Raw genomic sequence first — 27,515 nt, forward strand, 5'->3', positions numbered from 1 at the left:
GTATACATGTCTATTATCCACTGATTTTTGAGAAAAAGCCATGCATTATTTTGACTGTGGCTCAACAAACAGTATTCTATTTATTTCATGCATCATATTTTCCCCACACCGCAGAAGACTGTCACAGTCAGGCAGGGGCCCTTCTATTAAGCCGTGTAAGTGTCTACGCACGCCCATTGTGCACCAAAATGGAGTTACCACCCAGCTACCGCGTGGCTCTGGTGGTAATTTCTTTTTTTTGGTGTGAGTCCAATATTCGCATCTGAAAAATAATTGTTATTTTCAGACGCGCGCCAAGTAGCACTTGATGTGCGTAGGTCATTGCTACCACGTGGCTCTGGTGATAATTTCTTTTTTTTTTTGGTGTGAGTTCAATATGCATGTCTGAAAAATAATTGTTATTTTCGGACGCGCGCCAAGTGGCACTTGATGCACGTAGGTCATTACCACCCGGTTACCGCATGAGACTTTACCGCTAGGTCAATGGCTGGCAGTAAGGTCTCAGACCCAAAATAGACGTGCGCCAATTTTGATTTTGCTGCACGTCCATTTTCGGCAAAAAAATTTTTAAAGGTATTTTTTTGCAGGCGCGCTGAAAAATGGATATGCGCACGCTCAAAACACATGCCTACACTTCCATAGGCCATTTTTCAGTGCACCTTAGTAAAAGGACACCTTATTTAGGTAGACGTGTATCATTCTGGTTTCAAGATAGTTATTATCAGCATTTCTGACAAGTATTAAATATCCACCAGCAATATTGTCATGTGATGCAAGAGGTACTTTAACAGGATCTGGTCAATATTCAAAGTAATTTAAGTGACCAGAAGATGTTCCTGGTTGCTTATATCATCTGTGCAGGACTATCTGCTACTATTCAGTGGCTCTTAAACGGTTAGTTTAACTTAACCACGTAAATTAAGCAGCCAAATCGGACCACATAAAACACAGTCCTCTCTTTATGCAGTGTCACTTCAGTGGTTAAGTACTGAGTATCACACTTAGAGGGGCATAATTGAAAGGGATTCCCAAGTTTTGCTGCGACGTCAGACTCCATCCAACTGAATCTAAAGATGCATGGAGCTTTCACGGCGCGCTGCACGACGAGGATGAAAAAGTTAAAGATCGCGGCTGGGCTGGCGGGGGGTTGGGGTCCCCCGCCAGCTGAAGCAATATTTTAAAAAGCCGGAGGAAGCGGACCTCGGGGTAGGTGACGGCGGTAGGCGGGGGAAGGAGGGAGTGTTAACGGCGGTAGGGGGAGTTGACGGCGGTGGGGGGGTTGACCGCGGTAGGGGGCGGCTGACGGCGGTAGGGGGGGGGCTATAATGTGCCCCCTCACTCTAGCCCCTGCCCCCCCTACCGCCGAACCTCAGATACGCCCCTGATGGAAACCAAGGACGCCCATCTCAGAAACGACCAAATGCAAGCCCTTTGGTCATAGGAGGAGCCAGCATTTCTAGTGCACTGGTCCCCCTGACATGTCAGGACACCAACTGGGCAACCTAGGGGGCACTGCAGTGGACTTCATAAATTGCTCCCAGGTATATGCTCCCTTACCTTGTGTGCTGAACCCCCCCCCTCAAAACCCACTACCCACAACTGTACACCACTACCATAGCCCTTACGGGTGAAGAGGAGCACCTACATGTGGGTATAGTGGGTTTCGGGTGGGTTTTGGAGGGCTCGCTGTTTCCTCCACAAATGTAACAGGTAGGGGGGGTATGGGCCTGGGTCTGCCTGCCTGAAGTGCACTGCAGCCACTAAAACTGCTCCAGGGACCTGCATACTGCTGTGATGGACCTGAGTATGACATTTGAGGCTGGCATTGAGGCTGGCACAAAATATTTTTAAATATGTTTTTTGAGGGTGGGAGGGGGTTAGTGACCACTGGGGGAGTAAGGGGAAGTCACCCCCAATTACCTCCAGTGGTCATTTGGTCAGTTCGGGCACCATTTTGTGGCTTGGTCTTAAGAAAATCAGGACCAGGTAAAGTCGTCCAAGTGCTCGTCAGGGATGCCCCTTTTTTCCATTATGGGTTGAGGACGCCCATGTGTTAGGCACGCCCAAGTCCCACCTTCGCTACACCTCTGACATGCCCCTGTGAACTTTGGTCATCCCCGTGACGGAAAGTAGTAGGGAACACCCAAAATCGGCTTTCAATTATGCTGATTTGGGCGACCCTGTGAGGACGCCCATCTTCCGATTTGTGTCGAACGATGGGCATCCTTCTCTTTCGAAAATGAGCCTGTTAGGGGCCCTTTTATTAAGTTGTGCCCAAAAGTGTCCTGTGCTGGTGTAGGCATGTGTTTTGGTTGCGCGCTGGTCCATTTCCTGAGCATGCCTTGAAAAAAGAGATTTTTTTATTGTGCAGGAAAATGGACGTGTGGCAAAATGAAAACCAGCGCATGTCTATTTTCGGCCTGAGACCTTAACGCCACCCATTGTGGTAAGGACTCATGTGCTAACTGGGCAGTAAGTGTTTAGCGCATGCCAGCTCCCAATTACCGCCAGGTAAGCACACCATGGTAAAAAATAGAAAACATTTTCTATCGCGTGTTTTGGGCATGTGCCAAAAATTGAATTATCGCTATGGGCACATGGTAACCACGCGGCAGTACTCGCGTTGGATGTGAATAGGTGACTACACGTCTTAGTAAAAGGGCCCCTTAACCATTTAAGAGATAGCCGGCCACATAAACCCAGATATTCAATATCGGAGCCTGGTCATAGCCTGGTATTGAATATCAGAGGGCAACGCCAGTGGAGGGTAAAAAAACGTTCAGCGCCGCCAGCTGAATATCTACCCTGATAATTCTATAACAGTGTGCCTTTAAATAAGCACCTTGAGGATACCTGATTGAATGAAAAAAGAAGACTGCCTCCAAAGCACAACACAAGAATAAATAAAAACAATTGGGGGAGACCAATGTAATTAAAACCAGGGGAAACAATTTATTGATAATAATAAAAAAGCATGTAAGATACAAAGGCTGATAAGTCCAAAATATCAAGAAGACTGAATGGACTCCATGCAGTCCTACGTTTCGGCACAGCAAGCACCTGCCTCAGGAATCAGAGATATTACAGTCTTGTTGACAATGGAAAATTGTTCACCAGTAAATGGCAGTACAGAGATATCAACCAATGAGTCACACTACAACATAAAACTGTAACACCATGTGATATCCCCCTTCTCACTCAGGGTGACCTGGTGCTCAATATGCAGATCAGATGCAAATTAGTGTGCTACCCCTTCTAGCTCAGGGTGACCTGGTTCCCACTAAGCAAATTAAACAGGTCTCACCAACTGCATATTTCTCAGGCAACTCTTTATTCCAGCCCCCGGGCACACTTCTTCTAGCTTAATACTTTATGCTTTCATAGATCTTCACACTGAGCCTCCCCACACAGATACATGGGCTCAGTACTACACCAATACTTTGGGGACTCTCAACCCCAGGCTTTGCAGCCTGCTTCTCTCAGTACTTTGGACACACAGTCCTTTCTTCTTTGGACACACAGTCCTGGACACACAGTCCCCTCTTTGAACACACAGTTCTGGACACACAGTCCTTTCTTCTTTGGACACACAGTCCTTTCACTGAACACACAGTTCCTATAAGTACTGAGGACACACAGTCAAACACTAATGCTTTAGGGACTTCTTACCCCAGGATTTTCAGCCTGCTGATCTCCTTTGGACACACAGTCCACCACAAGTCCATAGGGTTAGCCAGTATCTTCCAGGGGCTCTCTCTTCCTCTGCTGCTAGCTCACTTCTCTTCTTTTCACAACTCAGGTGGGGTATAAAGTAGTTAATTAGCTACACAGGACCCAGCCCATAACCTCCTACACCTGTGGACATCCCAGGGCTCTCCCCGGTCCTAGCGACCTCCCCCTATTCTCCTACTAGCGCCCTCTAGTGGCCTACCCCGGATAGGACAGCCTCATACTTATCACAACCATCAAAATGATGAAATGACAACATCTTTTTTGACACAAACAATCTAATTTCTACATACTGTTGTTTCATCATTTTGATAGTGTTACAGTTTTATGTTATAGTATGACTCCTTGGCTGATATCCCTGTACTTCCATTCACCGGCTAAAAAGTTTCCTGCATGGGGGGGAAAGAGGGGGGGGGGGGCGCGTATAGTGGCGGCCCATGGAAAGTGCCACTGACTGCCAGCATTGGGGAATTTCTGGCTGCCGGAGGAGGACCTCTTCTGCTGGCGGGGCAGAGGGATTGCCACTAGCTCAGGTTTTTAAAGGTTGAGTTGGGGGGGGGGGGATCGCAGGGAGTCACAGTTTTACACCCCTCCTCTACTTTTGCCTCAGGTCCCCTAAAAATTCAAGGTTTGGCTGATATGAAGGCTGAATATTGCCACAATTTAGATATATTTTTGTTGGCCCTCTCACTAGGCCCTTTGTATATTGATAGTATCAACCTGAAATACAGACAGGCAAGTACAAGTTACTTTGAATATTGGTCCAATATTGCTAATAATAGCTACAGATACATCTTGGTAACTGATAGGAAATTATCATCATTTTAAACAGATGAACTTTATCATGCTTCTACCTCTGTGAAAGAAACAACAAGCTCATATATTTGTTCAGAGACAGGAATGGATGATCAAAAAAGCATTTGCAGAATGGTAAGTTAAGAATAATCTCTCTCTCTCTCTCTCTTTATATATATATATATATATATATATATATATATACAGTGATACCTCGGTTTTCATCGATAATCCGTCCGAAAACAATCGGCGAAATCCAAAATCGACGAAAACTGAGGCAATTATCTGGGGTCACTTCCCTTCTTGGTCTTTTGGCGGTAGACACGCGGGGTGATGCTCACACAACGAGAAACAACGGCACAATGAGCAAGAGAATGCGTGGGTCGCCCTTTGTTTTCGCAAAATTAGCGAGGTCATGTGGGCACGCCAACGAAATCCAAGGCAACCAACAGAATCCGAGACAAATTTTTCACAGAAAAAATCTACGAAAACCGAAACCGACAATAACCGAAGTCAACAAAAACCGAGGTATTACTGTATATATTATTCTCTGCAACACAACACATCTCTTCCATGCTCCGATACCACAACATCACCTTGTATTTGTTCACACTGGAGCCTGCAAAGGTCTCTCCGGTACTATGTAAGCCACATTGAGCCTACAAATAGGTGGGAAAATGTGGGATACAAATGTAACAACTAAATAAATAAATAAATAAAATAAATAAATACACACACTCACATAACTCTCACTTTTGATAGGGTTTAACCATTTATAGCTTTGATGCAGAGCAGATGCTTCCTTACCCAGTGTCCATGAGGATAACTCTATAAAGGGGTGCCTAATTTTAGGTGCCAAGAATTTACCCATTTGAAAACTATTTTTTGTTTACAGACAAATAACATAAAAGATACAGAAAATTTCTTTTACACATCCAGTTAATACACTACTTAAATTCAAGTCCACATCATGGGAGATACCTTACAACATTGATGGAATCATAAAAATCTCAAACAAAAAAAAATTCACAAAGCCAATGGCTTGAACTTTTTATATTTCCTCAAAAACTAAAGATAGTAAATAAAAATCAACTGCAGTCTGAATTTTCCTTTGCTGGCTTCCCAACAAGGAAATTCTCAAGCTGCAAAAGAACCAGACACACATACCTGTTATTCTCATAATCAATCAAATCATGGAAATTTCAAAAAGAATGATGCATCTATTGCTACCACTTTTGACTTTAATTGAAGAAAAACTTTCCTACGAAGCTGGCTAGGTCTAGAGGCATCAGGAAAAATAAATACGACCTGTCCCAAAGCAACAATTTCTATTTAGGAAAATAAGCCTTTAAGGGGCCCTTTTACTAAGGCATGACGAAAAATGGCCTGCGCTGGCGTAGGCATATGTATTGGACGCGCGCAGGTCCATCTTTCAGCATGCCTGCAAAAAAGGCCTTTTTTGGCTGAAAATGGACGTTCAGCAAAATAAAAATCAACAGGCATCCATTTTGGGTCTAAGACTTTACCGCCACCCATTGACTTAGCGGTAAGGTCTCACATGTTAACCGGGTGGTAATCGTCAGCACGCGTAAACTGCCGATTACCGCCAGGTTAGTGCCACGTAGTAGAAAATAGAAATTATTTTCTGATGGTAGTTTTAATTTGACACATGTTGTATGCATGTAGGTGTCTATGTGCCTTAGTAAAAGGGCCGCTATGATGGCAAGCTTCTGCTGTTCTGTTTGGAAAGTAACTAACAGCGTATCATGTTTATTAATAGCATCTTGAGATGATTCAAAAGAATGAGAAACGTCTAAGCTGTCAGGTGAATTAATTACTTCGTTGGTACGTCCTCTCTTATTTCCCTCACTCCTCTAGGTAAATTATACAGATTATGTACTAAGTAAGACCCATAATTAAGGAGTTGTAAAACATCCCTCAAATACATCTTTAATAATTCTCTTGGACCTAGTTAATGACTAACTGGGACATTTAAAATTCTAAGATTACAAACTCTAGCAGTATTCTCAAGAGCACCCATCCTCATATGTAACCTCAAATTATCCCTGGCCATGGCTGCTTGTGCCATTTTCAACTGAGAATCTGCCTTTACTACTAGCTGCTCCACAGAAATAACTCTATTATCATGTTCCAGAAGTTTCTGAGAAGTTTCCTCTATAAACTGAAATTATTTTAATAAGTTATACTGTAGTATTTTTCTCAATTCGATATACAGCAGTGCCAATATTCTTTAAAGAAAAATCAATCAAAGGGCTCCATAGGGGCTTGTCCTACCCTTATGGTTATGCCCCTTTGGGCACGCATCCATGACCAACCACCTGTAGCTGCATACCGCAGAAGGGGGTAGATCTTTATGCAACCCAGAAAGGCCTCAACCTCATCACTGGTAGACTCCATCCACGACAATGCTTGACTCCTGCTACATGCTCCAACAAGTGCCAGATAACTCCACTCTATCACAGAAGAGGGTAGATCTTTATGCAACCTAGGAAGGGCCTCATGAGTGCCACTGGAGGTTGTAGCAACCATTTTGAGATTGGAACCAGCATGGGCAGGAGCAACTGGTGATCATTCCTGGCCTGACTAGGCCACTAGACCACCAGACCACCAAAGCTTCTAAGGTAGGCCTGGGGAGGGCCTTCAGGTGGCCCTTTTGGTGGGAAGCGGGGTACCAGAGAGTGATTACCTCTTTTGGTCAGGGAGGGAGTTTTGGTTTCATCCGAATCTGAAGTTTGGGCCAGTTTCAACACTGAAGCTGAAACCAAAACCAAAATCCAGTTGGATTCCATTGTAACTTATGAGTAGCCAGCTGTATATATAATAATAATAATAATAATAATAATAATAATAATAATAATAATAATAATAATAATAATAATAATAATATGCACTAAAGCTTGAACACTAAGAATGCCAGTATATCTTCAAACTGTTAACTTGTCCATTTAAAGTTATTTCTACTATTTCTGTGTTCAGACTTGGAAGAATCGGTCAAGAAACCTCCACCTTCTTGAAAACAATTTTTTAAAAACATTTTTATTATATTTAAATGTTAAATAAATAATCCATGGAAGTGGGATGAAAAACAGCACATGTCAAAAGGATGATCCCTTTTTGACTGATGATTGAGTTTGTGTCTGACTGAACAGCAGTTAGGCTTGTTCAAGTTAGAGGCAATTACACTATTATGTTACACAGCTCTGAGGTCTTTTCCTCCACCATATTGAGCACTGTGCTTGTTATACATGGGTCTGTTTAATCCACTGTCTGTTATTGTTTGTTTATTTTACACAGACACATAGGTGCCTAGGTTGTCTTTATAGCATAAGCACCTTTTTGCAATTTTTACCTAGGCTCATTATTATAAAAGTACCTCCCTAGGGACAACATCTACTCCTTAGAACTTACAATCTAGTCAAGATAAACAGAAAAGACACAAGGCAAGAAACTTTATGCTAAGATGTGTCTTCAAAAAAGGACAACTGGGTAAAGCTGCAAGCAGGGCCGACTCAAGGGACCATGGCACCCTTAGTCAACTTTTGGTTTGGTGCTTTCCTATTGGTACCCCCCAGGACATCCTCCCTCCCAGCATGCCTTTGAAGGCAGTTTTCCCCTCCCGAATACCAACAGTGTTTCACCTAATGCTACCCGTATCTGCCCCTGTTTCTTCCCTCTTCAACGCCCCTGTGGAAATAGGAAGTTAAGTCAAAGGAGGGGCCAAGGCGAGGCAGAAGGAAGATGCCGGGGTCGATGCGGGTAGCATTAGAAGAAACACTGTCTGTGTTTGGGAGGGGAAAACTGCCTTTAGATGTAGAAGGGGGAAGATGGCCTGAGACAGAAAGAGGAAGGGGGTTGCTGGCTTTTCCTTTTTCCCTGCACAGGCAATTCCACCAGGTAAGATCTGGGCCAGCTTAACCTATAGGGTCAGTGACATCACAGACTCAGGTCTCCAGTGTCTTGTGCCAGAGCCTCACCTAGTCCATAGGTTAAGCCAGCTCTGGCTGCAAGAAATCAGGACTCTGCCACCCAAAGAATCCGTAACAGAAAAGCAGAGCCAGGGATAGGTGAGTTCTGTTATGATAGAAATATTGTACTCCACTGAAATTGTGCTTTGGCCACCCTTCCTGCCTTTACGCCACCCTACCCACCATCTCAGCTTTTTTCCCAGGAACTTCAAAGGAGCTCTGCGTCCTGATGTCTTTCCTTCCATCTTCTCACATCTTCCCAACACTTATTCAGCGTGTGAAAAGATTGTTTTGGGGCAGGAGAGATCCCACCGCTTCCTGCTTCAGTCATTTTAAACTGGAAAATGCTTAGGGGTCCTTTTACTAAGCCACGGTAAAACATGGCCTGCGGTTTTGTAGGCGCCTGTATTGGGCTAGCGCTGGGCCAGTTTTTACCACATCTACAAAAAATTGTTTTTGTTTTTTTTTAAATGGGACTGGAAAAGGGCCTGTGGTAAAAATGAAATCAGCATGCACCCAAAACTGGCGTGAGCCCTTAACTACTACTACTACTTATCATTTCTATAGCGCTACTAGACGTACGCAGCACTGTACACTTGAACATGAAGAGACAGTCCCTGCTCCTCAGAGCTTACAATCTAATTAGGACAGACAAACAGGACAAACAAGAGATAAGGGAATATTAAGGTGAGGATGATAAAATAAGGGTTCTGAACAAGGGTTAGGAGTTAAAAGCAGCATCAAAAAGGTGGGCTTTTACCTTAGATTTGAAGACGGCCAGAGATGGAGCTTGACGTACCGGCTCAGGAAGTCTATTCCAGGCATATGGTGCAGCAAGATAAAAGGAACGGAGTCTGGAGTTAGCGGTGGAGGAGAAGGGTGCAGATAAGAGAAATTTACCCAGTGAACGGAGTTCCCGGGGTAAATCACCACCCATTGATCTAGTGTTAAAGGCTCATGCGCTACACGCATGGTGACTGGTTGGCACACGCACCCAGGTGTTATGGATGTGCGTCAAATCTGAAATTACCTCCAGGAGGGGAACTGGCCTGGTGGTGGTTTCATTTTGGCGCACACTCACATATGTAGAGCCTACCGTGGCTTAGTAAAAGGGCCCTTTAAGGACTAATCTGATATTCTCCTTATTACTTCATACTTTTCCTTGTTTGAAACCTAGGATAGCAATGTATTTACTCATATTTCTGTTTTGCTTGTAGTCTACTGAAAAGAAATCTTCAACAGTATTTAAAGATAAATGTTATAATTCTACTTCTACTTCTGTTGAGCCACCTTCATGTAATAAGTTGAGAAGAAATTCATCTGATACAGAAATCTATTTGGTTAAAGACTATTATTCATCAGCTTTATTACCAGGTATTTTCTCTTCATCGTTACATTATTATATTAGCACAGGTGTTCTCAACCCAGTCCTCATGACCCTTCCATACCGTCAAGTTTGCAGGATATCCACAGAGAGATTTGCATGTACTATCTCCATTGCATGCATATTCATTCTGGATATCCTGGAAATCCCACTGAACAAAGGTGTCCCAAGGACTGAGAAATGCTATATTAGCAAAATATGTTAACTTTCAAGATTCAATAATAATCAAAGGCCAGTATAAGGCAAAACATGGACGTCCTACTAATCCATACTAGAATCAAGCAAATTTGTGGCATATAAAATATGTGTGTCCCAAAGATATTTGATATCTTTAATATGTAATAATATTCACACTATATATTAAAAAGTCAATATGTGATCTTGTTAAGTATGCCTGTTTATGGTTGACTCTCTTTCTCCTGTCTCCTTATGGTTCCTGTGTGACATGTCCTTTCCTCTCAAATACTGGCATTCCTTTCTGAATTTATCTTCTGTTTTGGTGTAGAGTGTACACCGCCTTGACCTGTTTATCAGAAAAGATGGTATAGAAAATGCTCAATAAACATAAACATAAAAACCCAAAGATCCTGTATATCCTGGGAAAGTGAATACATTTTCTTTTACAAGTCTTTTTGGAGTAATTTTCCAAGTCCTTCTAGCGCTTACAGGTCCATGGTTACTAGGTCATTTTCAAAGAAAGCTCTCTATGAAGTCTCCTTTTGAAAATGAGGGCTTGCATTGAAAAGTTATAACAGAGGGAATGTAAATGAGACTGTGTAAAACTGTGAAAATAAAGAAAGAAAGGATTAATTTGAAATTAGAAAGATAGGTTTGTTTCCTTTATTGCTATTGTGCATATTGGACTAGATTCTATATATGGCACCTAAAAAAAAACTGCTGCCAAAAAACACACATATCACTATTCTATAAACTTCGCCTAAAGTTAGGCGTGGTTTATAGAATACGCATAGCGCCCATTTCTCTGACTAAATTTAGGTATGGCCATTTACGCCAACTAAAACCCAGTGTAAAGCACACAACTAATTTAGCATGGATCTGGCATATTCTATAAATTTTAGGAATGCCCATGGCTTGTCCATGCCCCTCCCATGGCCACGCCCCCTTTTGAGATATGCGCAGTCCGATTTACGTGCACCATTTTATAGAATACGCTTAGCAAGCTATGCTTGGAAATCGTAGTTAGTGCCAATTAGTACTGATAATTGCTTGTTAACAACCAATTATTTGCACTGACTGGCTTGTTATCCAATTAAGTTCCACGCACAAATCAGCTACACTTGCTGATTTGTGTGAAAACTTTAGCTGCCGTTTATAGAATCTGGGGGATTGCGCTTCATGTGTTTCAAGATTTTCTTGATGTATTATTTCAACATTAAAATAAAAAGGTAGGGACCCTTTTACTAAAGCTTAGCTCATGCTAACGGATATTAGCATGCATTAAGTACCATGTGGTCCATAGGTATAAAATAGAATGCACAGTATTTAGCACACGTCACTAGTTTTAGTAAAAAGACCCCATAATGTGAGAGCTGGCCAAAGGTGTTTTAACAATGCAAATGCTGTCATCCCAGCAGGAAAAGAGGTAAAATAAATTCTGCATGGAGAAACTTTAAGCAGTGTTAAAAAGAGGAAATGCTTTAAAAGCATGTTTTTTTTTGTGTGTGTGTTATTTGGTAGAGTATATTGTAGAACAATTTTCCCCAGGTTTTCACTCTGCCGCTCCCCAGTACCTCTCCACTCTTGTCTCTCCCTACGCCCCCTCTCGGGTACTCCGTTCTGTAGATAAATCTCTCTTATCTGTCCCCTTCTCCTCTACTGCTAATTCCAGACTCAGTTCCTTTTATCTTGCTGCACCTCTCGCCTGGAATAGACTACCCGAGCCTATACGTCTTGCCCCGTCTTTGGCCGTTTTCAAGTCCAGACTTAAAGGTCACCTCTTTACCACTGCTTTTGACTCCTAACCACTACTCACTTGCCCTGTCCTTTTATCCTCACCTCTTTATTCCCTTACCCTTATTGTTCTGTCTGTTTACCTGTCTTATCTAGATTGTAAGCTCTTTGAGCATGGACTGTCTTTTTGTGTATGGTGTACAGCGCTGCGTATGCCTTGTAACGCTATAGAAGTGATAAGTAGTAGTAGTAGTTTTGAAATGTCAAAAATAACTGTAAATGTGTCAAATTCACTTCTTTTGGAAGCGATATGAGCCATGCTGCTGCAGCAGTGCTCTGGTTAGGACTTGCACCACCCTAGAATCAAATGTTTGGATGGCAGGACTCCCAGAAGTGAATAAAAGACGTGCATGTGTTTTGGTGGCTAGATATTTGTAGGTGTGTTTGAAGGTCACGGGAAGCATCTATAACACATACCTCAAAAAACGTTTTTCAGATCGTGATGAGTACTTTCTTTCGTTGAATAATATCTCTTTAATACTTCCTTTTTCTACGGTTACTATTTAGGCAAGTACAACTTTTCCCCACTTTTACTCCTCAGACGCCATTAATGTAGAACAGTGATTCTCAACCTAAGAGACGTGCTGCAAAGAAGCTACAAAGTAGTACGTTTAAAACAAATCAGAGAAAATATTTCTTCACTCAACTTGTAATTAAACTCTGGAATTCGTTGCCAGAGAACGTGGTAAAAGCAGTTAGTTTAATTGTGTTTAAAAAAAGGTTTGGATGACTTCCTAAAAGAAAAGTCCATAAGCCATTATTAAGAAGGACTTGGGGGAAATCCACTGCTTATTTCTAGGATAAGCTGCAGTGGCGTAGCCAAGGGTGGGCCCAGGCCCACCCACTTTGGGCTCAGGCCCACCTAGTAGCAGCACACCTATGATGTGGCTGGCAGGGATGCCCAAGCCCCACCAGCCAAAAACTCCCAACAATTGTCCCTCCTGCATACCTTGTAAATAGCAGATCTTCACCTGCAGCACGCAGCAACTGATACGTACTGTTCGCACTGACCCCATAGCCTTCCCTCTGATGTATTCCCGCCTATGCGGAAACAGAAAGTTGCATCAGAGGGAAGGCTGTGGGACCAACATGAGCTGTGTATACCGTGTTTCCCCGAATATAAGACACTGCCTTATATTAATTTTTGTGCCCAAAAAGGCGCTAGGTCTTATTTTCAGGGGATGTCTTAATATTTCGGGGAAACACGGTTGGCCCGCCCACCTTCCCTCCGTCGCTCCTGCAACTACTGGTAACCCCCCACCCGAGGTCGCCCCCCCCCACCCGAGATGGCGCTCCCACCCGAAGTCGCCGAACCCCAACCCCCTCCGTCGCTCAGAAACTAACCTGAACTTAAGCCTCCTTTCACTTTCCTTCCAGTTCGCAGGAGCAGCAGGGCAGGGCAGGCCTCTCCTTCCTTCCGAGCCCCACCCTCGCCTGACGTTACGTTACGTCAGGCGAGGGCGGGACACGGAAGGAAGGAGTGGCCTGCCCTCCTACTGCTGCTGCTTGCTGCGAACTGGAAGGAAAGTGAAAGGAGGCTTAAGTGCAGGTTAGTTTCGGAGCGACAGAGGGGGTTGGGGTCCGGCGACTTCGGGTGGGGGCGCCATCTCGGGTGGGGGGGACGACCTCGGGTGGGGGGTTAGTTTCAGAACGACGGAGGGGGGCCCGGCGATCTCAGGGGGGGGGGACCCTACTTACCGGGAAAAACAAAACTTTGCTAGGCCTTACTTTCGGGGGAGGCCTTATATTTTCTAAGGGCACCAAAAACCTCGGTAGGTCTTATTTTATGGGGATGCCCTATTTTCGGGGAAACACGGTATTAGTTGCTGCTCGCTGCTGGTGAAAATCTGCTACTTAAAAGGTAATGCTGGGGAGGAGGGATGTTTGAGAGCCCGTATGGCATGCAGGCGAGAGAGGGAGAGACAAAATCACTTAAGTGGGACAGGGTGGAGTTCTTCTGCCCACCCATCTTAGGCCCAGGCCCACCCAAAATTGGGTGTCTGGCTACGCCCCTGATAAGCTGTATAAAATATATTGTACTGTTTTGGGATCTTGCCAGGTACTTGTAACCTGGATTGGCCACTGTTGGAAACAGGATGCTGGACTTGATGGACTTTCGGTCTGTCCTAGTATGGCAACGCTCATGTTCTAATATATGTTCAATGCCGGTCACCTGAAATGGCCCAGCATTGCATATATGGACTCAGCACTGACTGTGGGAGGCAGGACATGCGACATCCTGGGGTCTAAATATCATCCCCTTGGTGAGTAGTTATTCTCCATTATTGCAGGAATCTCGATGATTGCCATTACTTTTTAATTTAGCTATAAGCTCATTGGGGAAATAATTTCAATTCTTAATTTTCATGTTGTATTCATATGCTGATGACATTCTTAATTTATTTCCTGTTCAATTGGATTTTGTCAAAACTGTTGAAAAAAACAATTATTGCATTTCTTTTGTAGAGGACTGGATTATACTTTATTATTTGAAAAATCAAAAGACAAAGATATTATGGTTTAGTAACTCTTTATAAGCAGTACCATTAGTTATTCCTCTTTCCTTCAGAGCAATGTTCCCTGTAGAAAGATTGTCCCAATTTTTAGGGGTAGTTTTGGACTAAACTATGGAGTCAGAGGTAAACAGGCTATTTTGAAATGTGTTTTTCAAATGTAGGCAGCTGTGATATGTTAGATCTAATTTTGATGAGTATCATTATAGATTGTTAGTTGATTCTACCTCAACTTGACTACTGTAATTCTTTGCATTTAGGATTACCCTCACAGTTACTTAAGAAGCATCAGCTTTTACAAAAATACTGTTGCCAAAATAATATTTAATAGTCACAAATATGGTAGGGTCTCCCCATTACTGTCAAAACTCCATTAGCTGCCTGTCCAGACTTAATTATATTTTTGAAATGAATTGTATTGTATTTAAAATTTTACATAGCTTTGACACTGAATACTTTTTCATCTGTTAACCTTCTTGGCTTCAAGAGGAGCATCTAGAAGACTGTCTTGCAGTGTACTCAGTGGCATACCAAGGGGGGGGGGGGGGCGGTGGGGGCGGTCCGCCCTGGGTGCACGCTGCTGGGGGGGGGGGGGGGGTGCCGCGCGCCTGTTGGCCGAGTCCGCTCGTTCTCTCCCCGCTGCTCCCTCTGCGCGGAACAGGTTACTTCCTGTTCCGGGGCAGAGGGAGCAGCAGGGAACGAGTGGTCTCTGAGCCGACAGGTGCGCGGCACCCCCCCCCCCCCCAGCAGGTAAAAATGCACCCGGGGGGGGGGGGGGTCGGGCTGCACCTGGGGGGGGGGGGTAATTTCACCGGGGTGGGGGGGCGCATCAGCGATCCGCCCCGGGTGTCAGCCAGTCTAGGAACGCCACTGAGTGTACTCACTCAGCTTTCCCTCGGTGAAAGGGGTATGGTACAAATAGATTTAATAATCAAGTTTTCATTTTCAGGCAGTCAAATTTTAGAATAGCATATCCATTCAGATTAGACTTCAACCTTCCTATTATGTTTTTCTACAGTCGTTGAAAATGTATATATTTGAAAAACTCTTATGAATATGTTCCCCCTGATATTCACAGCTATTTAACCAGCCAGAAACGGCCGCTGACCAGTCAAATATCATTTCAGTGCCTAACTGCAAATATTCAGTGCAAGATAACCAGTTATCATCTGCTGAATGTCATGATCAGAACCAAAACGTTAACCGGCTCTATCACGAAATAACCAGCAATATTCAGTGCTGACTGGCTAAGTTTAGCTTGCAAATTGGACCATATAAATGGAAGTCCCATCTTTTCCTGCTATTATTTAACCAGCCTGCATTGAATATTTGCTTAGCCAGTTAGGTTAGTTCTTTTTTTTTTGTTTGTAGCAATTTAAATTTACAAGTGATAAAATAACTTGCCAGGAATACAGAGAAAGTAATACACAAGAATTATTTCAATGAGGTAATTCTATATTCTTCCTTAGACCACTAAATAGGGAGAGTGAAACAAGACAAGGAGATCAATTAAACAACACGAAACAAAGGAAAAACGTGGCATTAACCTGATTATCCCCAGTTATTATTCGTCTAACTCATTATTCCACATTGATCGTCTGGTTGGCTCCTTCAAAGCCAAAATGGTGTATAGTCAATTCATTTAGTTGAAAATGTACTTATTGTCCAATGTTAGTAGAAATAATACATCTGATTCCATTCTTTCTCTTTTAAAACAGTGGCGTAGCCAAGGGTGGGCTTGGGTGGGCCCAGGCCCACCCACTTTGGGCTCAGGCCCACCCAGTAGCAGCATACCTATGATGTGGCCGGCAGGGATCCCCAAGCCCCACCAGCCGAAAACTCTCAACGTGTCCCTCCTGCATACCTTGTAATAGCAGATCTTCACCTGCAGTGAGCAGTGACATACATACTGCTTGCACCAGCCCCATAGTTTTCCCTCTGATGTATTTCTGCCTAGGCGGAAACAGGAAGTTGCATCAGAGGGAAGGGTGTGGGGCCAACATGAGCAGTGTGTATTAGTTGCTGCTCGCTGCTGTTGAAAATCTGCTATTTAAAAGGTATACAGGAGAGGGGGGATGTTTGAGAGACCATATAGCATGCAGGTGAGAGAAGGAGAGACCAAATCACCTGTGGGATGGGGTGGGGTTCTTCTGCCCACCCATCTTGAGCCCAGGCCCACCCAAAATTGGGTGTCTGGCTACGCCCCTGTTTTAAAACCAGAAATTGTTTAACAATGCAAACACTTAAGTCTCAATTCAAATCCCACTGATTAAGGCAATCCCAGTTTTCACAGCCAGTTAAGTTAGTGGTGAGCAAAAAACCCCAGATATTCAATACCAGTCTCTGGAAACAGCCTGGTATTGAATACCAGGGTCAGTGCCGACCATGGCACTTATGCAGGCTGCCTCCCACCGATTGAGTATTGGCCCCATTGTAGTTTTCTCTGATTTGATTCATATGGTTTATATATTTGCTTGAATGTTCCTGGCTAATATGCCACTTTATTTTTTTATGTATATTTCCTAGATCTAAATGGGGAGTGAGCAACTGAGAAATGCTGTGAATAGAATAAAATGGAATCAAGAGTCCTGGAGGGGCATTTTTGATATGATGTCCTATTTGAGATGATTTGCTAAAAGCATCTAAAAATCAAGTGGAGAACATAGCAATTTTTGAACCAGAAAAAGTCTAACTTATTGTTTCAAAAATTGTTATTTTCTAGATGTTTTTGTGCTCATTGGGTCTTTCTTTAAAAGCACATAAAAGCAAGCCATTGGGATGTCTGGGGGCCAGTATTCTTAGTAGACTGGCTACACAAACATCCCAGCAGAGAAGTGGGACAACCTAGAAGGTACTGCAGTGGACTTTACATAAAAGGTCTCAGATACAAATCTCACCTTAACCCTCTTATTTTGTATCGTAAGCCCTCCAGAAACATCAAAAAACCTACTGTTCCTAACTGGACACCACTACAATAGCCCTCAAGCCTGCAGATGTCTCCTATATATAGGTACAGTGGGTAGTTTGTGGTTTTTGGAGGGCTCACAACTTCCACCACTAGCCTACTCCTGGGACCGGCTTGCTGATGTAATAGGAATGACTATAACATTTGAAGCTGTCATTGAGCCTGGTATGTGCTGTTACTGTCAAATCTTAGGGAGGTGGGAAGGGGTCAGTGACCACTGGGGGATTAAGGGGGGAGGGGGTCATGCTGTAATCCCTCCAGTGGTCAGCTGGTCAGTCAGGGCAACTTTTTGTGACTTAGTTGTGATTGAAACAGGTCTAGATAAAAAGTCTCAATTTTTGCCCTAGAAGGTTTTTTTTTTTCTTTATCTTGTTCCATTATCACTGAAACACATCCAAATTCTGAGCCTGCTCAGATCTCACCCAAAACATGCCTCCTTGTGATTTAGAAGAACTGCAGAGAAAAATGTCCCAAATAGGATTTTTGAAAATCGCAACTTGGATGCTGTTGCAAAATAAAATTGTTAAAAATGTTCATCTGCCACTCTGTGCTGCTTTTTATAAGCTTTTCTGTTTTGAAAATGAGTGCCCTAGTCATTTTACAAAGAAGAATCAGGAAACCAAAATAATGGTTTTTACCAAGACAGTTCTCAAGTTTATAAAAAAATACAAAGCAGTATAGATGTTCCAACGCTGGGGAAGAAAATCAATCTGCACGGTTTCCGGGAAGCAGACACGTTATTGACACCTAACTGATAATTGCTGTTGAGGACTAACTGAACTTTCGTGATGTACTGCAAAGCTGGACAGACCTTTGATCACTCACCTTCCATAACAACTAGAATGTACTTCATCTCAGTAAAATGCTGAGGAAAATTGGAATGTCCTATGAGGTAGGTAGACAACAAGAGAGCCATGTGATCCCTTAACAAGAATGTGCTTCAGCCCAGTAAATCAAAGGTCTTCATACATTCCAGTAGTATGGGGAAGAGAAAATTGTAGTTTCCCCTGACCACTAAGAGGACACAAACTCAAGAAGATTAATACCTATCTAAGTACACTCACATGACTACCCGCCTACCCCCACCTATTTACCCCAATCACTACAGGTCCACTATTTGGAAACGTGGGCCTGGTGAATGCAAGGTCAGCCAATAAAACAATTTTCATGATTCAGTAAATACTATCTTGACATCTTAGAAATAAGTGAGAGCTGGCTGGATGAAAGCAAGGAAGTCCCACTGAACTATGTACAATAGGATTCACCATCCAGCATTAATCAAGACCAGGGAAGTGAAATAAGGGGGTAGTAGCCCTGATCTGAGAGACAATCAAATTGCTATCCCCCATGGGTCAGGATTCATCTTAATCCAGCTAGAGATATAGAACCAATTTGGCTGTTCATTATCTACCAAGCCAAACCACTCCTGTATTATGCCAAGAAAACCATAAGAGGGGAGTCCCTCAATGTATGGTCACCAGGAGTCAAATCTGATGCAAGGGCACATCTGGATCTGTCTACTAAGCACCTCATACCAACACAACATTTGTGCATGAACTGGATTTGGTTACCAAGGGGGAAAGGGGAGGGGGGAAATGGGACTTGATATACCGCTTTTCTGAGGTTTTTGCAACTACATTCAAAGCGGCTTACATATATTTAGGTACTTATTTTGTACCTGATGATAAAATCTGCAACCCATGACCAAGCTAACCCTGACCTTCTCTAAGGAGGTCTTGTACAAAGGCGAGCTAGCATTTTTAGAACGTTCTAATGATTAGGGTGTACTAAACACTAGTGACACCCATAGGAATATATGGGCGACTCTAGCATTTAGTGCATGCTTATTTTTAGCGTGCGCTAAAAATGCTAGCGCACTTTTGTAAAAGGACCCCTAAGTTAGTAATCATGGGAGACTTTAACCTACATATCAAAACTCCAGATACCATATGTGCTGTTTTCCTTGATAAAATGGCAGCACTAGGATTCACAGAGATGATCAAATCTCCAACCCATGAAAAGGAAACCATACTAGACTTGGTGGTATTGAGATCATTTTGTAATTACTTTTTCAGAAAGCTAGAACCTAAAATGGAATAGCTCCACCAAAGTTTGGAAAGAAATTTGAGAGATGAGAAACCTAACCACTGAGAGTTCCCTGGAGACCTTGTCCTACTCCTCTGAAGAAGATCCTATGTTCCACACATTTATTTTGTTACATTTGTACACTGCACTTTCCCACTCATGGCAGGTTCAATGTGGCTTAAATGGGGCAATAGAGGGTTGAGTGACTTGCCCAGAGTCACAAGGAGCTGCCTGTGCCTGAAGTGGGAATTGAACTCAGTTCTTCAGTTCCCCAGGACCAAAGTCCACCACCCCAACCACTAGGCCACTCCTCCACTCCGTAAATGCTCCCCTTGGTTTTCTCTAGAACTATGGATGCTTAAGCATTAAGAATGCAAACTAGATAGGAAATTATGTAAATCTTGTCCAGATGAGGATAGGCTTAACTGTAGGAAACACATTGCAATGTATTGCCGTGCCTTAACTTAGCCAAAACGTAATGGATGCAATCCTTAGCCAGTGGACTATCTGGGTACTGGCACTGAATATGCAGGTACTCAGTGGCCAGTTACCCGGGTATCACCATTATTCAGAGATGGTTCTCAGATAATTACCTGGTTAGCTTAGATAGTCTATTTGTTGTCCTAGGTTAACTGGGTAAGGCCACTGAATATCAGCAGTGCCCAGGTAACTCATGGCTCTGCCCTGACTGCCCTTGGACTGCCTTGGCACTAATTGGATAATGCTGTGGAGCTTCTTCTTCCCAGGTAGCTAGTGTTGAATATCAGTCCAACATTTTTCTCACTACGTCAAGCATTCTGAAAATTCAACCAAGCAGTTATTAAAAATAGCAAATAGTTTACTGCAACCCCTACAATATAACCAGATTTCCCAGTCACATCTGATCAGAAATGATTTTGAAACGTACTTTACCAGCAGTTTCAGTGAGCCAACTAACAAGGAGAACACTTTCTCTCACTCCTCCCCCACCCCCAGTGCACAGCCATTTGGGACTCATTCAACCAGGTAACAAAGGAGGCTCTCGAAAAAATCTTGAAAGGCCTGCAGCCAACATCCTGCCTCTTTGACACTTGTCCACCTAAGACAGTACAACTGGCAGACAGAGGTCTCATTGAAAGGGCCAGAGAAATGAACTCCTCTGTTGAGGAAGGGCAGCTGCCAAAAGCAGTAAAAGGAGATTGGTGCACCCCCTACTGAAAAAGAGATCCCTTGTCTAGGACAAGCTGAAAATCACCAATCCGTATCTAATATTCCTTGTCTGGGGAAAATTATAGGACAGTCTGAATTAAACTCAACAACTAGCTACAAGAAAGAAATGGCTAGACCCATGTCAGTCTGGCTTCAGACCTGGGTATAGAGCAGAGGCAGTTCTTGTATCACTGTTTGAAGTTCTCTACTAAAACCGTGACAGGAAATCCACATTGATAATAGTGCTTCTGGATTTCTCAGCAGCCTTCTACATTTTGGACCACAATATCATGCTTGCCTAGCTGAAGAGAAAAGGTACATAGGATTTGAAGCATGCAAATACTATCTTTCAGGCAGATAACAATCAGTTCTATTCAGCATCATCGTCTTGGGGATTGAATTGCAGGATACCAGGGGGGATCCATACTATCACCTATCTCTCTATATAAAAGGCAACCCCAACGTTCTGAAGCCTCCATGGAAGTTGAGGCGCCCGAGATATCCGGTGTGCCCTGGAGTGTCTGCACCGCCCTCGCGTCAAAACGTCATGACGTCGAGGGCGGAGCTATGACACTCAAGGCCCGAAACCGAAACGCCACAGCGAACTAACAAGGCAAGTAGCTCGGACGGACGGAGGGAGGGGGCCCCTTGCTAGCGCCCGTTTCATTGCCCTCAAAAACGGGCATTTTTTCCTAGTGTTATATAATATCTACCTCAAGCCTCCGGTTGAGCTGCTTCAGTTATTGTAGAGTTACATATTATTATTGAACAAAATCTACCCACAGCTCTAAGTAAGCTGGTTGGCTATCTAACAGCAACTAAGGAATGAGCAAAAAGCCAACAAACTGTGCCTGAACCCACACAAAAAAAGAATTTTTTATGAGTTCTTAATACAAGCAGACAGGTACTTCATCTAAAATCATATGCCAGGACTAAGTGTTGGGATACTGCTGGACTCATCATTTTGAGTCCACAAATTCAAGACAACCTTTAAAAATAGCTTCTGTTGCCTGCAGCAACTAAGAAATCTGTCTCCATATATTGAGAAGACAAGTCTGATCAGAGTGGTCCATTCTACGATAACACCATAGCTAGACTACTGTAATGCCCTGTATATTGCTCAAAGTCACAAAGAGTTTGCACTAGCTCCAACTAAGTTAGAATGTTACAGCATGACTGATAGAGTGTTTCAAGCAGGTATAGGGATGGGGTAAGTGATCATACCCTAAATGAAGGCATGTTTCTGGTCACTTACACTAGTATTATAAAGAAACGTATCTAATTTTCTTTATAAACTAGGTGTTTTTGATGTCCTAAACTAGAGCACCTCCACATGTTCGTATTCTTGTTTTTTTAGCTGAGTTCTCCCAGTTGCCAAGTGACGTGCACAACTTTTAGAATACTATCTGTTGCGTGCATTGATTAATGCACTTAGGTGCACTAACTTACACCAGCCATTGGCATAAGTTGGTAGGCCTTATAGAATTGGCACTAAGTATGACCCTTCGTGGATCCCCCTAAAATGAGGTGCCAATTTAAACAATTGCCCCCAATATGTCTACTGCTCAACAGTTCTATCTAACGGGAGAAGTTAACAAGCACTGCATTAGGGATTTAAATCATGGTATTTGCCCCTTAATGTGGCTTAAAGTGCCCTAATGCAGCTTGACTTAATTTACCGTGGCCAAAATCTCACAGTAAAATAGCCTCAGCTTTTTGCCAGGCTGGCAGAGCAGGTCCCTCTGGCTTATGGCCCCCCTCCTGGCTCAAGTCCTATATACCCCCCCACCCCCTACAAGGTCCAAGACCCTCAACTCCCCTCTACCTCTCTCCCATCCCCAACCCAGATAGTCCTTGACCCCTGAAAGGTCTTCTTTTTTAGCATTGGTAGTCCATGGGGAGCCTTCAGACATGATCGTTGCCCAGTTGCTTCTGCCCAATCTGGCGCTGGCCACAAAATAGTACCCCTAGCAGTAGTCTTGCATGACCACCACTATGGGTCATATGGGAATAACTCGTGAGGTAATTAAATTTGATAATGACACAAACTTATTCAAAGTTGTTAAGTCACAAGAGGATTATGAAAAATTGCAAGAGGATCTTATGAGACAGGGAGGGGCATAATCGAACGCGAACGCCTATCTCCATGGGCGTCTATGTCCAAAAACGGGTACCTGAAGAGGCGGGACAGACCGTATTTTCGAAAAAATGGACGTTTTTCAGCTGGGCGTTTGTTTTTTTTTAGCGATAATGGAAACTAAAAACGCCCAGCTCAAAAACGTCCTAATCCGAGCCATTTGGTCATGGAAGGGGCCAGGATTCGTAGTACACTGGCCCCCCTGATATGCCAGGACACCAACTGGACACCCTAGAGGTCAGTGCGGTGGATTTCAGAAAAAGCTCCCACATGCATAGCTCCCTTTCCACGGGTGCTGAGCACCCAACCCCCCTCCCCCAAAACCCACTACCCACAAATGTACAACACTACCATAGCTCTTAGGGGTGAAGGGGGCACCTACATGTGGGTACAGTGGGTTTTGGAGACCTCCCATTTACCAGCACAAGTGTTACAGGTGGGGGGGATGGGCCCGGGTCCACCTGGCTGAAGTGCACTGCGGTACCCACTAAAAGTGCTCCAGGGACCTGCATACACGCAGGCCTCTAGGACTTGATGCTGCTATATAACATTGGCACACCAGTTGACACCTGAAGACTAATCTCTCCGAAAACGTCCTTTATTGGAATAAGCACGCTTACTCACAGTTAACTGCAGATCAGAGGTTGTGCCCCACTGGCAACGAGTCTCCCTGGTACTGAGATGAGCAGTATGTCAGAGCTGGCAGAATGCTGTACAATGCCCTCTTTCAGCCATATTCAAAGTAAGAACTAAGTTCTGTAACGTGGCTAACACGTGAAAGGGATCTAAAACTGGCTTACAAAAATGGCCACTACCTCATGGACTACCGGAAACACAGCAGGGCACACTCTGACCCAGTAAGCAGAGGGAAAAGCACCATGGGAGTAGAGCCTACCAACTACCAACATCGTGAGCATTTGCCACAAGCTAGTGGAATCACGGAGCCCAATACCCTACACCCACCACAATGCATTGCTGATGTGACTCTGCAGTGCGCATAACAGAAAAGGTGTCACACTCACCCGAGAGCCACATCAGAACCAGGGAAAGGCTGTCACAGGATAGAACACATTCTGCTGTCATGGAGGTGGGTACGGCATTTGAGACTGGCATACAGGCTGGAAAAAAAGTTTTTAAAGTGGGGTTTTTTTTGGTGGGAGGGGGTTAGTGACCACTGGGGGAGTGCGGGGAGGTGATCCCCGATTCCCTCCAGTGGTCATCTGGGCAGTTGGGGCACTTTTTGGGGACGCTTTTTTTCGATTATCAGCTAAAGATGCCCATCTCTCCTCGGCCGATAACCACGCCCCGGTTCCGCATTCACCACGCCTCCGACACGCCCCCGTCAACTTTACCTGTTTCCGCGATGAAGAACAATGAAACCTGGCCATGTCGGCAGAGGTTTGACCCGTTTGTAAAATTGCTGCCAAAGTTAAGTACTTTACTATTCGTATTTTTCAAAGCTAAAAGTTCATATTCCATGTAGAATCTCCAATAGTATCTATTTTATTTTTGTTACATTTGTACCCCACGCTTTCCCACTCATGGCAGGCTCAATGCGGCTTACATGGGGCAATGGAGGGTTAAGTGACTTGCCCAGAGTCACAAGGAGCTGCCTGTGCCTGAAGTGGGAATTGAACTCAGTTCCCCAGGATCAAAGTTCACCACCCTAACCACTAGGCCACTCCTCCAGTTATCAATGTGGGCTACCAGTAAGATATATTATTTTGCCTCTAACTCATGCTATTTCAGCACAGGTTCCATTTTATAGGCAATGAGACCTAATAACTAGAGTTAACAGTAAAATAATACATCTTAACAGTAGTCCACTTGTTAATGTCCTCTGTAAGGGACCAAAATTAGAACACTTGTATTTATCCAAGTAACCCCTGAAGTTACCTGGATAAATGGTCTTGAATATTGACTCCAATGATTTCAGATAGGTTTCAAATTAAAATGGATATCAATAAAATTTTATATATGTTTCAGCAGAACTTAAAGTCATAGAAACAGAGGTAACATGTTTTTAATGCCGAGAAAGCTCAAGTGAGATTTAGAAACACAGAAGTGAGTATATTAGTACTTTCGGAAGCAAGTTGGAGAGGCTTTGTGAGTGTCCTCCATGAACCCTGTAGAAGGTCTGAAGTTAACCAGCTGCTTTGTAGCTAATAGCTTCCTGATGTGTTTAACTGTATTTACCTTGCATTTTATTTGCTTTTTCCATAAGAATGACAGACCCATTAGGTGAATGACTTAAAATGAAATTCAAACAATAGTAAGAGGCACTTTACTCCTCCGTCAGGAAGGACCAAAAATAAGAACGCATTGTTTCCAAATGCCAAGTTCTTGTTTAGAAATGATTTAATTCTGTAAGTGAAAGTCAAGTTATGTATTTGCAACTGACTAAACAACAGAGATAGGCCATATGATGCTATTGCTGTTGCGTGCTTTCTCAAAAAAGCATCATGATGTTAACTATATTTGCTGGACTTTACTGTAATGTTTCCCAGTGACACTATACATATGCATACTACTTTTAAATTCTGTTATCTGGAACCCCTTATCTTTTTTGTATATAGTGCTGACAACCCAGCTTATTTTCGAAAGAGATTGCCGGCCGTCTTCCGACACAAATCGGGAGATGGCCGGCCATCTCTCAAGGCCGGTGAAATCGGCATAATCGAAAGCCGATTTTGGCCAGCCTCAACTGCAGTCCGTCGCAGAGCCAGCCAAACTTCAATGGGGCGTGTCAGCAGGGTACAGAAGGCGGGATGGGGGTGTGCTTAAGAGATGGCCGGCTTCGCCCGATAATGGAAAAAAGAAAGCTGGCCCTGACGAGCATTTGGCCGACTTTACTTGGTCCCTTTTTTTCAAGACCAAGACTCGAAAAGGTGCCCAAACTGACCAGATGACCACCAATTAGTGTTCATTATTGCATGTTAAGTGCTGATTAGCTTGTTAAGCCAATTAAGTTACGTGCATTGTTGTAGAATCGGGAGATGGGCGTCTTTCTCCTGTGGGCGCTCAAATCGGTATAATCGAAATCCGATTTTGGGCGTCTTCAACTGCAATCTGTTGCGGAAATGGCCAAAGTTGACGGGGGCATGTTGGAGGCGTGGTGAAGGCGAGACTGGGGCGTGTTTATTGGCCGAGGAGAGATGGGCGTCCTCGGCTGATAATCGAAAAAAGAAAAGCGTTTTTAGCGCGAATTTGGGTCACTTTTTTGGACCCTTTTTTTTTCACGAACAAGTCCCCAAAAAAGTGCCCTAAATGACCAGATGACCACCGGAGGGAATCAGGGATGACCTCCCCTTACTCCCCCAGTGGTCACCAACCCCCTCCCACCCAAAAAAATTAAAAAACATTTTTTTGCCAGCCTCTATGCCAGCCTCAAATGTCATACCCAGCTCCATCACAGCAGTATGCAGGTCCCTGGAGCAGGTTTAGTGGGTGCAGTGCACTTCAGCCAGGCGGGCCCAGGTCCATCCCCCCCTACCTGTTACACTTGTGGTGGTAAGTGTTGAGCCCTCCACCCCCCCCCCCAAAAAAAAACCCCCACTGTACCCACATGTGCAGGACCTGGTAGACAGTGGTCAGTACAATCATTCAACATATGTTATGCAAATACATCTGGTAAAAGAATTCCCTTTACAATTTATAATATCTCATGCTAGCTTGCTATTTGGGTATCAGTTTTCTGGACACTTATTTTGCAAGTTTTGCCAAAGAAAAAAAAAATCAGAGTCTATTATAAGACCTACTTGTAATCTGATATTTAAGGATCCATACACAACCACTGTAATGTGAATAGGTTAGGAGCCTAATATATGCAGAGCTGGATTAACATTATAATGGAACCTAGGCAACATATATTTGTGGGTGGATCTCTATTTACTTTTTGCATCCCTCTGCAGGGTCTCTATTTAGGAGGGAAATTATCAACAAGGGATACTATCAAGACGGGTTACTCTACCACAAGTCTGCTGTTTTAGCAGGGTCCCATTTTATACAGTGAGACCCTGTGCTAAAATAGCATGATTTGTAACATAACCCATCTGAACAGTAGGCCACATTGATAACTTCCCCCTTTATAGTCTTTCTCTAGTGCTCCTTTAGGCTGCCGTCTCCTGAAGTGGCTTGGTGGAAAATGCAGGGGCTTCCTTTCTTTCATGTGGAAGCAGCTGCAGGTTGTGAATGAATGAGGAAACTGAATTAGTATATGTCCACAGGTCTTGCCTTGCACACAACCTAGAAAGCAGAAGAGGGCACTATCTCCTGGATTCTATATATGCGAACGCCCATCTCCATGGGCGTCTATCTCCGAGAACGGGTACGTGAAGGGGCAGGGCAAACCGTATTTTGGAAAAAAATGGGCGTCCATCTTTTTTCCGATACTACGGTTTGTGCCAGCCAAATGCATCGGAGTTGTGCGGATTTGAGCTGGGCAGTATCGTTTTTCAGCGATAATGGAAACCGAAGGCGCCCAGCTCAAAAACGACCAAATCCAAGGCATTGGGTCATGGGAGGGGCCAGGATTCGTAGTGCACTGGTCCCCCTCACATGCCAGAACACCAACCGGGCACCCTAAGGGTCACTTGTAACAATTAAAAAACTAAAGTTAACTACCTCTGAAGTCCATAGCTCCCTTCCCTTGGGTGCTGAGCCCCCCAAATCCCCCCCAAAACCCACTCCCCACAACTCTACACCATTACCATAGCACTTATGGCTGAAGGGGGCACCTAGATGTGGGTACAGTGGGTTTGGG

At 43.8% G+C, this 27,515-nt stretch overlaps 1 protein-coding gene across 1 annotated transcript in view; it reads left to right on the forward strand.

The window, feature by feature from the left end:
* The window catches only part of LOC115477560, a 239,357-nt gene that overhangs the window by 160,725 nt on the left and 51,117 nt on the right, over nucleotides 1–27,515 (forward strand). Inside the window, exons 8-9 of the mRNA XM_030214514.1 lie at nucleotides 4,562–4,659; nucleotides 9,728–9,884. Coding sequence (XP_030070374.1) covers nucleotides 4,562–4,659; nucleotides 9,728–9,884 — 255 coding nt within the window. The remainder of the gene's footprint in view (nucleotides 1–4,561; nucleotides 4,660–9,727; nucleotides 9,885–27,515) is intronic.

The sequence above is a fragment of the Microcaecilia unicolor genome, chromosome 9, assembly GCF_901765095.1.
Source record: "Microcaecilia unicolor chromosome 9, aMicUni1.1, whole genome shotgun sequence".
Taxonomy (NCBI): Eukaryota; Metazoa; Chordata; class Amphibia; order Gymnophiona; family Siphonopidae; genus Microcaecilia; species Microcaecilia unicolor.